The sequence below is a fragment of the Pectinophora gossypiella genome, chromosome 7 (assembly GCF_024362695.1).
Source record: "Pectinophora gossypiella chromosome 7, ilPecGoss1.1, whole genome shotgun sequence".
NCBI lineage: Eukaryota > Metazoa > Arthropoda > Insecta > Lepidoptera > Gelechiidae > Pectinophora > Pectinophora gossypiella.
In genome coordinates, this window is record NC_065410.1 from 15,581,422 (window position 1) to 15,596,676 (window position 15,255).

General features: G+C 38.3%; 3 protein-coding genes across 6 annotated transcripts in view; 1 reads left to right on the plus strand and 2 right to left on the minus strand.

Moving 5' to 3' along the window:
- The window catches only part of LOC126368383 (neutral ceramidase), a 354,827-nt gene extending 353,276 nt beyond the window's left edge, over positions 1–1,551 (minus strand). For 2 of the 3 annotated variants that reach the window (XM_050012339.1, XM_050012340.1), the window contains exon 1: positions 1,245–1,550. In XM_050012339.1, the coding sequence (XP_049868296.1) occupies positions 1,245–1,334 (90 nt within the window). In that variant the 5' untranslated portion in view covers positions 1,335–1,550. Of the gene's footprint in view, positions 1–1,244 lie in introns of all 3 variants that reach the window. The other variant, XM_050012338.1, reaches the window with a different exon arrangement.
- An 882-nt stretch (positions 1,552–2,433) lies between these two features.
- Positions 2,434–9,698, plus strand: LOC126368371 (uncharacterized). 2 transcript variants are annotated; one of them, XM_050012305.1, is made up of 3 exons: positions 2,434–3,273; positions 4,108–4,302; positions 4,935–9,698. In XM_050012305.1, exon 3 carries the CDS (start codon positions 5,148–5,150, stop codon positions 8,493–8,495), a length of 3,348 nt encoding a protein of 1,115 aa, XP_049868262.1. In that variant the 5' UTR covers positions 2,434–3,273; positions 4,108–4,302; positions 4,935–5,147; the 3' UTR covers positions 8,496–9,698. The 2 variants fall into 2 exon arrangements, with proteins under 2 accessions (XP_049868262.1, XP_049868263.1); XM_050012306.1 differs by having other exon boundaries at positions 2,434–4,302.
- Positions 9,699–10,808: 1,110 nt separating this feature from the next.
- LOC126368513 (acidic leucine-rich nuclear phosphoprotein 32 family member B-like) lies at positions 10,809–15,196 on the minus strand. The gene is made up of 3 exons (XM_050012541.1): positions 14,994–15,196; positions 13,323–13,509; positions 10,809–12,760 (listed from the first exon to the last, which is right to left on the minus strand). Exons 1-3 carry the CDS (start codon positions 15,093–15,095, stop codon positions 12,708–12,710), a joined length of 342 nt encoding a protein of 113 aa, XP_049868498.1. The 5' UTR covers positions 15,096–15,196; the 3' UTR covers positions 10,809–12,707.
- Between the last annotated feature and the right edge of the window lie 59 nt (positions 15,197–15,255).

Consider the following 15,255-nt stretch of genomic DNA (forward strand, 5'->3'; position numbering starts at 1 on the left):
GCTTGTCGATTACCCGTCCCTTTCCTTTTCGGCGGATAAGAAAATGACAGATATAACTTAAAATAAAATTAGATGGTATTTACAGGAATTAGCACCATTATGTAGTTTAAGAGTGATTGTTTTCAGGGTTTTAGATGAAATCGTTCATGATAATACTTGAGAGACAACATTTGATTTCATTTAACATGCATAGTTAGGTACCACCCGTGATTCGTAATGACTCATGAGGGCAGGTCACAAATAATCGAAAGACAACTTGCAGACTTAAACTTAAATAAAAACCATCGCTTAGGTAGGTACCTATAAACTTGCTTAAGCGGTATATAAAGTAGCGAAGGTTGTTGGTAGGGCTGGCAGACGAAGACCTAGAAGGACGTACCTACCTACATTGACCAAATTGGAGATGTCCCTAGAAAAGATTTAGTACGATCTATGCTGAACCAAGTGCGTGTATAAAACAATCGATAAATGTGGAGGAAGCAAGAGAAATGTGTCAGGATCGAAGCAAATGGTATTCCACAGTCTCTGCTTACCCCGGCGGGTTATAGGCGCGAGTTTATGTATGTATGTATGTACTTATAGTCTACAATAGACAAAGGCTAATAAAATCTTCAATAAAAACGCTGATATTAAGGCGACTTGGTTGGTGGTCTAATATTAAACTTGATTCTGGTAAGTACTGATAAGTACTTATGTACCAATTTACCACTAAACTCTAATCACTATCACCATCTTCAATTATGAGTACCCGTATCTACTTTGATAACGAAAAAAACAATGCGATAAGTGTACCCAAACAAAGGGAGAGGTCAATACTCTATACACACAATAACAATATACCTAGGTACGTAGGTATGGTACCTAGTACTAAAAGTTACATTTAGTTAAGCGATAGGTTAGGTGGAATAAAACTAAAAATAATACGTAAACAGATAGGAATTTACAGAAATACATACCATTTCTGTAAATTCCTATCTATTTACGTATTATTTTTGGTTTTATTACACCTAACCTATCGCTTCCTTTCTTGAAATATTTTCGTAACAACAATATTTTATATTAGGATATTAAAATACTGTGTTGACAAGTTATTTTGTTAGTTGAATTGTAAATATCTAATTGTTACATTGTTAGACACAATTTATGAAAATGAACAATTAAATATACGAAAATATAAATAGCACCAAGGCTACATCGGCATCGTCAGAATCAAATATACCATTTATGCTATATTTAAAGCTTACCTTAATAAAACTTGAATATTTTAATATATTATCCATGCTTATTATTTTATTTAGAGAGAAAACTATAAACATAAACAACACTAGGATCATTAAAACTTTTTAAAACTGTCACATTTTGCCGCGAAAACGAAAGTATTGTCATGCGTTCGGAAACACGCCTCAATATTTCAAATTACTAACTGGACTTTTTTATAAGGTCAATTTCATTTACGATTTACGCACTAAGCGTGAAACACCGGTGCACATAAAAAGACGTAAGTCTTCGAGCGCGGTTTACAACGGACTAAAGTGCTAAAGGCTCGACGTAGGCCGTGTGGTAGAACTGAATCAGAACAAATCAATGTAGTTTTATTGTAACAAACGTCGTAAACGGAAATAACAGGGTTCCTCTGCATTGTCTGTAACAATAATTTATAGATAGTACTAAACTGAAATAATAAGTGTTTTAATAATTTTATACTTTAAGTCAAATACAACTTAAATATCTACTTACTAATAATTTTATACTTTTCGCAACGAATTGATTACATTATAATTTTTGTAATTTTTACATAGTGAAGAAAAAATTATTATTGCTATGACAGCAAAATGCTAATCCTTTTAATATAGATGTTAATAATAGGTCCATACACATACATAATAGCACAAGCCTCCCTTCAATCAACCGGAGGGGGTATTTACCTATGAAGCATACTACGCTACACCACGTTGCTCCAGTGTGGGATTATAGATATTATTAAGATTTTTTTATTAAAACAACTTACAACTTTACTTACAACTTTTTCCAAATCATATTGTTTTTGTAATCAACTGCCAAGTTTTGAAAGAATATCCATGGACATAAAAATACGTAAACAAAAAACCAAAGCAAAAAACATTAATTTATAAACGTAAATATTTTGGATGACAGTAGTTTCTGAACGCTTTTTTCTTCTGTTAAAAAATCTGAACTAGCAAGTTTGGGTCAGTATGGCGATAATTTTGTAAAAAAATAAAGAATAATAATGAAATTAAATTAGCTTAGGTACCTATCCACTTTTTATAATGAGTTGTGCATTCTATTACGTGAAAGTGTTTTTCTGTGGTGAGTATTTCAAAGCCATTTTTTCATAAAAGATTTAATCTGTAAGTAGGTACCTACAATTCCTTAAAGAGCCTACAATAGCTTATAGGATTTTCAAATTGTTGGCATCCCCAACATTAAATTTATATTTTTTTAGTGTGACAACACTTTTGTCACTTCCCTTCCGTTCTTGCTCTCCATTCAACTACTGTAATGTGAACACTTTTTTGTACGAATTTAATTAAATTCAGTGAATTGTGCCTACTTCTGGACGTTTCATTCTCAGCCTTCGCCTCAGATAACCAGCCCTCACAGCCATTAGGAAACTAACACCCCAAACCTAACATTGGTCCTTCGAGTAACCGTGACATTGGTCCTTCGAAAAGACTGAGGAAAAGGACGAAGAAACGAAGCCAACCGCAGTGTGTGTTACGTGTGCAGTTAAAAAATCTCGTACGAGTAACTCCTTGAGCAGTAAAACCATACGCCAAGGACAACCGACGTGATTCGCCACGTGAAGAAGCGGCGTGAAGTGCCATAAATTTACGGGAGTCATCCATTTTATTTTCTATTGCGTCATCATTTTTACATTCTACGCATAGAACATTTCTACGTGACACGACATCAATCAAGCAAGAAGGTAATCTCGACCATAAACATATGTGGTTTAGGGACGTAATCAAGAATTCAAGAGGTCGCGAAATTCTGCGTGCATCGTTGAACACCCGCGCTCGCGCCTGCCGCCGACGACTTCCGGCCGACGCCCAATCGCCATCTTGTTTCTTCTTCGCGTCGATTGCTCACCTTGTTTCGTGCCACGTCGTAATAAAATATTTTTTCAGAGACTAATTATAATTAGATCTAGTAATATTTTTAAGATCTACGTAACTAGTTTTTATATATTATTGTGTTGTGCTAGAAAAAGCTGCGTTACAACTTGCAAAATGGAAACGGATTTGTCATCAGGTAAACAAATTGACCATATATCCACCTTAAACAGGCAAAGAGGCTCACTTAAAAGTTCAATTACCAAATTATATAATCAATTAAAAGACACAACTTCTGAACCTCAGTTGACACGGGAGGCCCTTCTTGTTAAAGAAGAACGACTTCGCAATTTGTTCAGCCGTTATGAAGAATGTAATTTTCAGATTATGGGTTTTGATCCCAGTGATAAAGAGGATTCAGACGTTGTCGAAAGTAAATACTTGCACACGTTAACGATTATTAAACAATTAACCTCACTTTCTTTGTCTAACGAAAGTCAAAGTCAAAATAGTTCTCGTCATTATGTGCCAACTAAGTTACCTGAAATTACAGTGCCACCTTTTACGGGAAAGTACTCAGATTATAGAACCTTCATGTGCCTTTTCAATTCTATGGTGCATGACAACATTCATTTGCAAGAAATACAGAAACTTTATTATCTGAGAACTTTTCTGTGGGGTGAACCATTAGATTTGATTAAAATGTTGCCTATGGTCAGTGAAAGTTATGCTGAAAGTTTACAAATATTGAATGACAGGTACAATAATGAGTATAAAATCAGAAATGAGCATATATCTATGTTATTGGATATCCCACAAGTTTCAAGGTCAACTGCTCATCATATAAGACAGTTTATTTCAATTGTAAAACAACAGTTAGCTGCTTTAAAAAATTTAAATTGTAATGTACAAGAGTGGGACCCAATCATTTTGTGTGTGTTACTACGGAAACTAGATTTCTTATGTAATAGGGAGTTTCAATTGGTGCGGAGTGTCGATACACCAACCGTTCAATGTCTCATAACCTTTCTAGAGAAACGTGCATTAGCACTTGAGAACTCAGAGCGGCCTTCTTCACTCCATGAGAAGCAGACAGCGTCGGCGAGGATGGTAGCTGCAGCAGTGAAGAGCCAGTCTCCAGCTGTGAAGGATCAGCCTCCAGCTGTGAAGGACCAGCGTCCAGCTGCAGACCCCGTGATAACCAAGCCGCAACCATCATGCTTATTCTGTAAGTCTGCACATAAATTATTTACTTGTGCCCAATTTAAACTTCTGAATGTTACAGACAGACACACATTCACAACAAAACATAATATATGCAAGATCTGTCTTACCTGTCATCCAAAGAGACCATGCCGGTACTTCTTCAAGTGCTCCATTTGCAAGCAGAAGCACAACACACTACTGCATGAGGACAAAGCACCTACTCCAGTCACTCTGCTGTCAAATTCTTCTACACAGGTACTCCTACCTACAGCTAGAGTAAAGCTCTATGCACAAGATGGTACAGAAGTGCATGTCAAAGCACTTCTTGACAGTGGTGCCCAAGTATCATTTGTAACTGCTGAGCTTGTACAATTACTGCAGTTACAAACAAAAACACAGAAGTCAGGTGTTATAGGTATTGGCAATACTGTCAGTAATGTAAATCAGTATGTGCCACTTCAAATACATTCTCTTGTACGAAACTTTAATATACAAGTGTCTTGTTACATTCTAGACAGGATCACAACCAAGTTGCCCCAGCAGAAGGTTGACATGAGCAATTTTATACTGCCCCCCGATGTTGTCCTTGCTGACAAAGACTTTCATGAGCCGAGTAACATACATATATTAATAGGAGCTGACATATTTTTCCAGGTGTTACTGCAACATGAGCCTGTCTCCATCCAGTCGCCTGCACCTTCAGCACCTAATGCGTCACAGTCTGCACCTACACCAACGCTACTCAGCACCCAGTTCGGCCATGTCATAGCGGGTAACCTCCCCAGCCTTCCTGCTCACCCCTCAAAGTCTAACAAGAAGGTGGTATCATTGTTTTGTACTACGTGTGATTCTGATCTTAACGACACTATGTCACTATTCTGGAAGACTGAAGATGTGCCTCAGGTATTCACAGAAAAAGTGTCAGAGCACGAAGCATGTGAGCAAATGTTTCAAGAGAATGTACAATTAACTAATAACCAATTTGAAGTTGCCTTACCATTAAAGTTGCCTCTCGACTCTGTCAATGATACTCTGGGAGATTCCTTGTACCTTGCATTAAAGAGATTTCATAATTTGGAAAATAGGCTGCATAAAGATCCAGTTTTATTGAAATTATATAAAGATTTCATTCATGAATATTTAGAGTTGGGACATGGATCTAAAATTGACATTGCACAATATGATTTAAATTCAGATCCAGTTTATTTTTTGCCCCACCATCCTGTAGTAAGAATGGATAAGAAAAGTACTAAATGCAGGGCTGTATTTGACGCTTCAATGAAAACAAATAAAAAAGTGTCATTTAATAATTTGCTTTTAAATGGTCCTGTAGTACAGAAAGAATTGTTCGACATTTTAATTCTATTTCGATTCGAACAATATGTATTTGTCACTGATATTAAACACATGTTTAGGGCAGTTAGTCTTAATGAAAAGTATCGCCCATTGCAAAACATTCTCTGGCGTGACTCGCCAGACAACAATGTTGAATGTATTCAGCTAAATACCGTTACCTATGGGCTAAAAAGCTCGTCGTATTTAGCCACTCGTTGCTTAATAGAATTAGCTGATCGATATGCAGAGGATTTTCCATTAGCATCATCCATTCTAAAGAATCAAACTTATGTAGATGACATTTTAGCTACCAATGATTCCTTAGACGCATTGATAGAGTCGAAAGAGCAACTTTGCAAGCTTCTGGACCTGGGAGGCTTCCAGCTACATAAGTGGTCTTCTAATAGAGTTGAGGCTTTGCACGACATACCGACAGACAAACAGTATTTCGACTCTATTGACTTAGAAAAAACTAATTTATGTATGAAAACGTTAGGTGTTAATTATGACATTAAGTCTGATACACTAACCCTTTCTGCGCCTAATACAGGCACTAACATACCTGACACTAAGCGGGAAGTACTCAGTTTTATAAGTAAGTTCTTTGATCCGCTAGGCTTGGCGGGCCCGCTCGTTGTAAGTGCTAAGGTCATTATGCAAAAGCTTTGGGAAGCACGTCTTGAATGGGACTCCATACTTAACGATGATTTAAGAAAGCTATGGCGTGAGTTTTATGAAAGTCTTTCAATTATGGCTCCCATGAGTTTCAATCGTTATGTCTGCTTACAAAATGCAACATGTCTGCAACTGATAGGTTTCGCCGATGCTTCGAGTTCCGCTGCTTACGGCTGCTGTGTGTATCTGCGTGTGGTTGACTCAACAGGTAATGTGAATGTTTCTTTACTCTGTTCGAAGTCTCGCGTCAACCCCATCAAACAGAGTCTCACCGTGCCGCGACTGGAGCTCAATGCCGCACTGCTGCTTGCGAAGCTTGTCACCAGAGTGCATGATACACTCTCATTAAAAAAGACCATTAACAATGTTGTATTATACTCCGACTCACAGATTGTTCTGGCTTGGATACAGACTAATGCTGCTATATTAAATACTTATGTAGCAAACAGGGTAAAGGAGATCTCCCAGCTCACCAGTAAGTATACATGGGCATATGTAAACACGCACGAGAATCCTGCCGACTGCCTGAGCCGAGGCGTCCTACCCCATGAGCTCGAGAGCAACCAGTTGTGGTGGACAGCACCTTTATTCCTCCATGACAGTAAGTATGTTGCTCCCCAACAAGAGCAGTACACGGCCAACGGTCTACCCGAGGTGAGAAGGAGCTCTGAGTTCTCTAGTGCAATGGTTTGTACTCTCTCTGATAAGGCAGACATAAACCTTGATTTTCTTGATAAATATTCAGATATAAATAGAATGCAAAGGGTTCTTGCTTACATTTTACGTTTCTGTAGTAACACACGCACAAAAACTGATAAAATAAAACATAATTTCATATCTAGTTCTGAATTAAATAGCTCATTAAATTTAATATTAAGATATGAACAACAAAAGTTTATGAAAGAAGAATTATATTCTTTAAAATGTAATAATACTGTAAAGGGTAATATTAAGGCCTTGTATCCATTCATTGATGACAGTGGTTTAATAAGGGTAGGTGGCCGATTGCATAACGCCAATATTCCTTATTCTCAAAAACACCCCATTGTCCTGCCTAAAGGTTCCCGAGTAACAGAGTTAATTATTAGAAGCGAGCATGAGAAAAACCTTCACGCGGGACAACGACTTGTTCTTTCATCAATGAATCAAAAATACTGGCTGCTTAACGGTATTCGTGAAATCAAAAAGGTCATACACAAGTGTATTGTATGTTGGAAATTAAAAAAGAATGTATCTCAACAACTGATGGGTTCTTTACCACATGACAGAGTGAATGCATGTCGTCCATTTCAGAAAATCGGTATTGACTTTGCTGGCCCGATAAGCGTCAAACAATCAACGATACGTCGGTCTGTCGTATCAACAGGCTATATTTGTGTCATAGTCTGCTTCGTTACAAAAGCAGTACACTTAGAATTGCTCTCTGATATAAAAACAGAATCATTTCTTGCCTGTTTTGACCGCTTCATTTCCCGTCGAGGCCTTCCTACAGACGTATACTGTGACAATGCATCCACTTTTAAATGTGCAAAAAGTAAATTAGATGACTTCTATAAATTACAGACTTCCAAAGCTCACCAATCACAGGTACAAGGATATGCATCTCAAAAAGGCATAAATTTCCATTTTATTCCTTGCTATTCACCCATTTTTGGTGGTCTTTGGGAAGCTGGTGTTAAAAGTGTGAAACACCACATGAAAAGAGTCGTTCAGAAGGCATTGTTAACCTATGAACAGTTACATACTGTACTATGTAAAATTGAAGCTATTCTAAACAGCAGGCCTTTAATTCCGTTATCAAATGATGTTAATGACTATTCTTATTTAACACCAGGCCACTTCTTGATTGGAACAGCTTTAAATTCCTATCCAGAGCAAGATGTAACAGACATACCTCAGAACAGACTCAAGTTCTGGAGAATATGTACTAGTATGCAACAATGTTTCTGGAAAGTTTGGAATAGACATTATTTGAATATTTTACAATCACGTCCAAAGTGGACAGACGTAATGCCTAATATAGAAGTAGGTTCTCTTGTAATACTCAGTGAAAGCAATTCACCCCCTTTGTATTGGCCTATGGCAAGGGTGACTAAGTTGTTTCCTGGCTCTGATAATATTGTTCGTGCGGTAGAAGTTAAAACAGCTAATGGGAATACCCATACGAGATCTATAACTCGCGTATGTGTATTACCAATTAAATAAAGTCCATAATGTAACTTATTTAATCATTATACAATTTACTTTCTTATTTACAATGTAGACATTTTTCCTTGTAGTATACACATTATTATACCTTGTTTTCTAAAGTGTTAGGCTGGGTAATGTATACCATTTTCGTGCTCCCGAGGTGCAGGCGTACTCGCTGCGTTATGTCTTTTTAATTAATAATAATTAGTATGTACTGTCAAGTGCAGATGTCAGTAGGTACTACATATATTTTTCTTTTATTGGAAACAGGTTTATGTTTAATATCTAAGTGTAGACGTTACTGCCTTTCTATTTACTAGATATTAAGGTTATTAAGCCACCTATTGTAGGTATGTTATGATAAGGACGTATGTTATGTTTATTAAGTCAATTTGGACATGGCATATTTTTAAATATTCCTTTTATTTTGTAATGAGTATGTGTAAAGTTTTATTTAGTGCATGACTGTGTCAAATTGATCCTTTTCTTTTGTGATGATTAGGTGTAAAAGTTTTTAAATAGTTAAGTAACTAAAGTTGAACTAGGACAATGTTGTATGTTATGTCATGGTGTATGTTATGTCAATAGGTACATCCATACTTACTGATAATTATTTTTTGTATCTTACATGCTTGAATGCTGTCATTTAACATTTTCTTTAAAAAAATGTAATCTTATGTTTTACAAATGTACAACTTCTTTGTCATAATAACCATTTGTAGGCATAAATGTTACTAGATTTTCTTTTATATCGTTTTATATGCGACCACAAACATTATCAAGTTAATAAATTAACATTCTAAATTTCATTCATAAAATGTTTAGTTTGTTTGATAGATTTGTGTTTGTTCAAAGCCACTAGCGTTTGTCACTATAATATTGTTATGTAAAGTAATTTATAGTCAATAACAAACCTGTTTTTAATATGCTAGCTTTTGCTTTGCCATACAGTTTAGTTTGGCTTTGAATTGTTTGTATAATGTTTAAAGTCATTAGAATTTTGGTTTTTTGTACTAATTGTTTTGTGTAAAAGTACTTTGCTCGTAACTAAAGCTTTCTTTTGTGGCCGCAGCATGTTGGCATCCCCAACATTAAATTTATATTTTTTTAGTGTGACAACACTTTTGTCACTTCCCTTCCGTTCTTGCTCTCCATTCAACTACTGTAATGTGAACACTTTTTTGTACGAATTTAATTAAATTCAGTGAATTGTGCCTACTTCTGGACGTTTCATTCTCAGCCTTCGCCTCAGATAACCAGCCCTCACAGCCATTAGGAAACTAACACCCCAAACCTAACACAAATTTCAAGTTTTCATTGTATCACACATATACCTACCTAATTCCTACATGTAAGGTTGTTGAAGATAATCCGATACACTCATGCACATTTGAGTAAAGGTGCATAAATGTATATTTTGCTGGTGAATAGAAAGCAAAAATTGATATATAATAACGTAGATATCTTAGTAACATACATACATCAATGATGTCTAGTGTCTCAATTTCAAGCTCCTTTATACTTAGGGATGATCTATTAAAGTTTAGAAAATTCTTCATAGATAATACCTATATCACCTAAAAATCAAGGTTAAAGTTTAGGTATATACTGAAATAATTATAATACTCTCGTATTTAATAGAGGTAAATGTTGCTTAGTCATTTTATTTTGCATGCCCAGTGATGCTGTCCTTTAGTTAATTATTTGAAAACTCGCGCCAAGGCAATAGAGACAATGACCTACTAGTGGCGCCATCTCTTATGTTTTGTTGTAAACATTAAAAGCTAGTAGCGTCGTCTACGAAAACATAACTTGCAATTCTTGCGCATAGATGGCGCTAGCTTCCCCTTCTAAGAAGTAAAGGTGCATGCCTATGAACCAATGCCTTTTACCGTTATTTTTGTAATAATCACGTAACAAGGCGGATGCATTTCATTTAGGTATATACGAGGTTCAATGTTTGTTGCAATTTCAGAACTAGGTACCACCACACATCACGCTTGCACCCAAGAGTGTGTAAACATGTCGTAAATTTACTGACAGTGTGAGCGTCGCTCTCGTATTCCCCCTTTTGTATAGATCTAGTAGGAAGCCCTTAGGTTCTTTTGACATTTCAAGGGTGTAAGACAAATGATAATGAGGGTTCACGAGGGGCACAAAACCGGTTAACCTAATTGGCTTTTTTGTGCCCAAGTCAATATGTCCGTCGCCTTATCAATTGCGCTTCAACTCTCTTGCTCTACATTTAAACGCTATCTTTGATTAGTCTTCAAGGATTACAAATTTAGGAGAATTCCTACAAAACCGCGAGAAATAAATAAGCATAAAAACAAAATAACTTTTTACTTAAAATCGGTTGTATTTACATTTCGTCCATTGTAGAAAATCAATAGTGTTCAACATCACAAATAAATAAAATCGTACTAAGGTATTCACATTAGTCGTACATTGTACACAGCGACAGCTCAATCTTACCACAAAACGAAAGGCGGGTCGATAGGATTAAATCATAAGATAATTAAATTTTATTTATTTCAATGTCAATCGATTCTAATGAAAACAATATTGCTCCCTTTGGTATTCAATCTCCAACGGAACAATTATCTAAATGCTTTATTGTATAGACCACCTAGCCGTCCTTCCCCGGGGATTAGGTTTCCTAAGATTTTTTAAAAACAATTTCAATAGCCGCGAAGCACCAGTGCCCCGCGAAAGACAGCGTAGAAAACGGATTTAACGACAAGTATCAAAAACAGTCGTGATACAATACAATCGGCGTCTAGGTGAGCGACCGCCACCTGATTGCGCCGGCACGAATACATCGCCGGTCGAGCCGATTCACGACGCAGAGCGGCGGTGTATAACGCGCGATGGGTGATTTTCCACACGAGGGAACGCGTTGCTATGAAGTAGTGAAGGGTGGACTCGGCAGACGCCGGCGCGGGGCGAGGGCGCGGGGAGGCACGCAGGCGACGCCGGGCGCGGGCCGCGGCGCGCGGCGTGCCGGCAAATCGAACGAGGCCACGCGGCCCCGCCTGCCCCCCCCCCCTCCCTCCCTCTCCGCCGCGCCGTGACGCGCGTGCCCTGCCCGCGCCCCTCGACCCGCTCGCGGCTTATGGCGTCCTCTCGTAAAAATGACGTAAATCCTACATACTAAATCACTTTAACCTAGGAATCTCTTACTTCTCCTCGAAACACTGGAATACCGAACTGAAGGTTCTATCCTAATTAACAATATGGACAAAAAAATTACAGGCCGGTTTATAAGGTTTCGATATCGTGCGGCGCGACGGTCGTCGCGCTCTCTTTATCAGTCGCTTGGGGAGCCGCCGGCCGCCCCGGCGCGCGATGTGCACGAGATAATGGTAAAATTGTGATGTTTTTCTAATAAAACTTATCTTGTGAATATCAACATGTCTACAGCAAAATCAAGTTAGGTTCTCCGTGCAGATGCGAAACATCCTGAACGACTTCTCGTACCAAACATTGTTTATTTAATTCCGGTCCAGGCAGTATTAAGATCTGAAAGGAGCACCGAATTGATGAAGTAAATTGGAAATAATAAAAACCTGTATGCAACAATCACACTTGTCACGTTAATGATTTATAAATCACAGGCTTCACTTACGCTAAATATGTACACACAAACTCTCATCAACAACACGAAATGAAGAATTGAGCTTTGTGACAATTGCTTATTCACTATTATTCGTACTGCAATGCCATTACGGACTTACTTCTAGCTTCTTGTTTATTTATGAACTGGTGGGTCCCTATTTAAAAGAAAAATATCACAATTTCACCATTCAACGGACTCATAGGTAAACCTAGAATACAGAGTGGGTTTCACTTAGAATAAAGTTTACTTTCGAAAAACACATTTGTACATTTCATGACAATATTCAACAGCATTCTACTAAGTCTTAATTATATTGCTCGTTTCAACGAGCCGGAGAAAATAAAGATACAGCTTCGGTACCAAACTTAAACATTGTAAAAAATTGATTCTGCATTGGGTTTGACTTAATTACTTTATGTCATTTAAATAGAACTGCACCCGTTTTAGGTGGGAGCGATGTCGGCCTCGCGTGTTCCCAACTGTAGTTGCTTTCAGGCTGTTGATGGGGCTGTCGCAGGCAGTTGAGGCGAGGCGAGGCCGCGCCAGTCCGGGCGTCACAAGCACTAACACTTCACTGTGACATTGTCCATACAGAGGCCCGAGGCGTATTACGCGTCCTCCTCCTCCTCTTCTCCTAATAACTCCTCCTCGACTTCCTCATCTGGAAAAAAATGAAAACGTTTCATTTTGCAATCCAAAAATTAATTTGTTTCATTTTTGGCGTGCATGTTTTGCACTTGTTCCAGTCTTCCAGAAGTAACTTCTGATGAAATAGTAATATTACCATCTGGAAAACTCCTACATAATGCATGCATTCTTAATGCCAAAGTGCAATAGTTGCATCATTGTAATTGCGAATGAAATTATCGTTAATAGCTTTAACTAATAAGGAAAGTAGAATAGCAAGTGGTACAGTAAAAGGTTAAGGTAGTCGGTATCTATATTTCTCTTCCTGTTTTGTGTAATACAGCTTAAACATGTTGAGTACACCTACGTAGGTATGTTTACTGCCGTACTAGATATTTTGGCGCCATAACTCATTCATAAATAAATATATTGTATAATACGTCACGACATACGTATCTGTTTGAATGGCTAGTAGTAACTTGATTCGGCATCGTATTTGATTCGACATGCGTTCCGTCTTTCCGGTCACAAAACACCTATAAAACTCGGTATTGTTTGCGGAATCGAATTTGTTGAGAACTTGTGAAGTAATTTACCTTCGAGATCGTCGTCCTCGCCCTCTCCTAATACTTCCTCGTCTTCCTCCTCTCCCTCCGCATCTTCGTCGTCATCCTCTTCACCCTCGCCCTCTCCATCTAGGTCTTCCTCGTCGCTGTGTTGTTCCGCGTCTCCGCCGCCGCCATTCTCCTCCTTTCGCGCCTTTTTCGCCTCTGTTGTTTTCTCCTACGGGTAAATATTCAACATGTTAGTGACGCGTCACTTGTCTCGACAGTAAATGTATTTCGAATTGTTTACTCGCTGCCACAATAATCGCATTATCCGGTGCACCTTCACATGATGTCCATGTGAGTACTGATAACTGGCTATTGGCCAAATTATTAAAATACGCCAACAGTGAGATAGCCTTATTCGATTTATTTCGTGAGAGCCGTAGATAATGAGCCGCAGGTGACAAAGATTCGTAACGATAAAGAAGCGTGGGTTATTAGTTGTGTGGGGAAAGAGCGGAGGGGCCGCCGGTGCCATACGGCTGATTTTGCCGTGGCAAAGTCGAAAGGAACGCGGTCACGGCGCATAGGTACATAACAGTCCACTGAACGATTTGTCGACTTTAGTAAAAACGTTAAATCGACAAAAAACAGTGTCTCGATGTTGTACATATTAATTTTTAAGTTATAACCTTTAAAAATGCTATGAAAAATTATCTTTTTCAACGCTACACACATGTATAACCAATAAAACCATGCGCTCGTGTGCAAGTAGGTTACCTTGAAGAAAAGAGACGGAAGATCACAATATTCCCACATTCGACCTAAATTCAATGAGGTTTATATGGCATTCCCGCTCAATTTGTTTCATCTTCAGTAAACTTCACACCACCACCTATTAGTAGCCACTCGTAGAACAAAGGAAGTGTACATACAAAATACACCTACATGCAAATAATGCCGGGTCATTGACTAGAATACTGCTACTACTCAAATAATAACTATAGTTGTGCAAATGGCTGCAGCGTCACCATCTCGTAGGACATGGTAGACTTGATTTCCTTTTGGTAAGGAAAATTGGAAACGAAGTAGGTATTCAATGTGTATGACTTGTAACGTAAACCAAACATTTGCGCGGCGTCTGTGACAGCTCGAGCACTGACATTCGCCGGCCATGTTACCCATCTAGCGTCACGCTACCGTGAACGCAAGCCCTGAGAAAGTCTAAAATAGCCAGCGATACGCAATAAAATCAATAATAAACACCCACTTACGGTATTACAACGACTATGTATCGACTTTTTTTATAATAACCTATTCAACGGCGGCAGCGTACGTTCTCGCGCCATGTTTTTTCCGCCAAGGTCATGCCTTCGTATCGAAAACGGGTAAACAAAACTAAAGAATTACTGGTGTTCACGTAAAGACCACGAATCTAGTTATGCCCTCACGTAGAACACCATAGAACATCATGGTACTGAGTCATCGATTACCTCACACATGCTGAAATGCATAACTCATCAAAAATGACATCCAAAAATACGCCGGCTAGGACACGATTTTATTCCAGAGCATGAAGCTACAAAACGTAAATCACCACGTGGAACAATTCACTTAGATTATGAGAATAACGATATTATTGTAATATAGTGTGAATTATAGCGTTCAATAAAATGGCGAGCGATTAATGAATACATTTTGTTTGACATGTGGACTCACCTCTGCTGCCCTTTTGGCTCCTTTTAGATCACTCTTTGCTTCCGATTTCTCCTCCGCGACCTTGTCAACGGCCACTTCACTGTTATTTTCATTGGTGCTCATGTTTGTTCTGATTTTGGTGTTTAATTACTAGAAAATAGTCAAGTTGTATGGTTGCCCGGGTCCGACGCGCGACTGACTGACCGAGTGAGCGGCGAGATGAATTTGAAAATGAAGATGGCGCGGGCTTCTACACGCACGGCCTGTGATTGGTCGAGGCCGT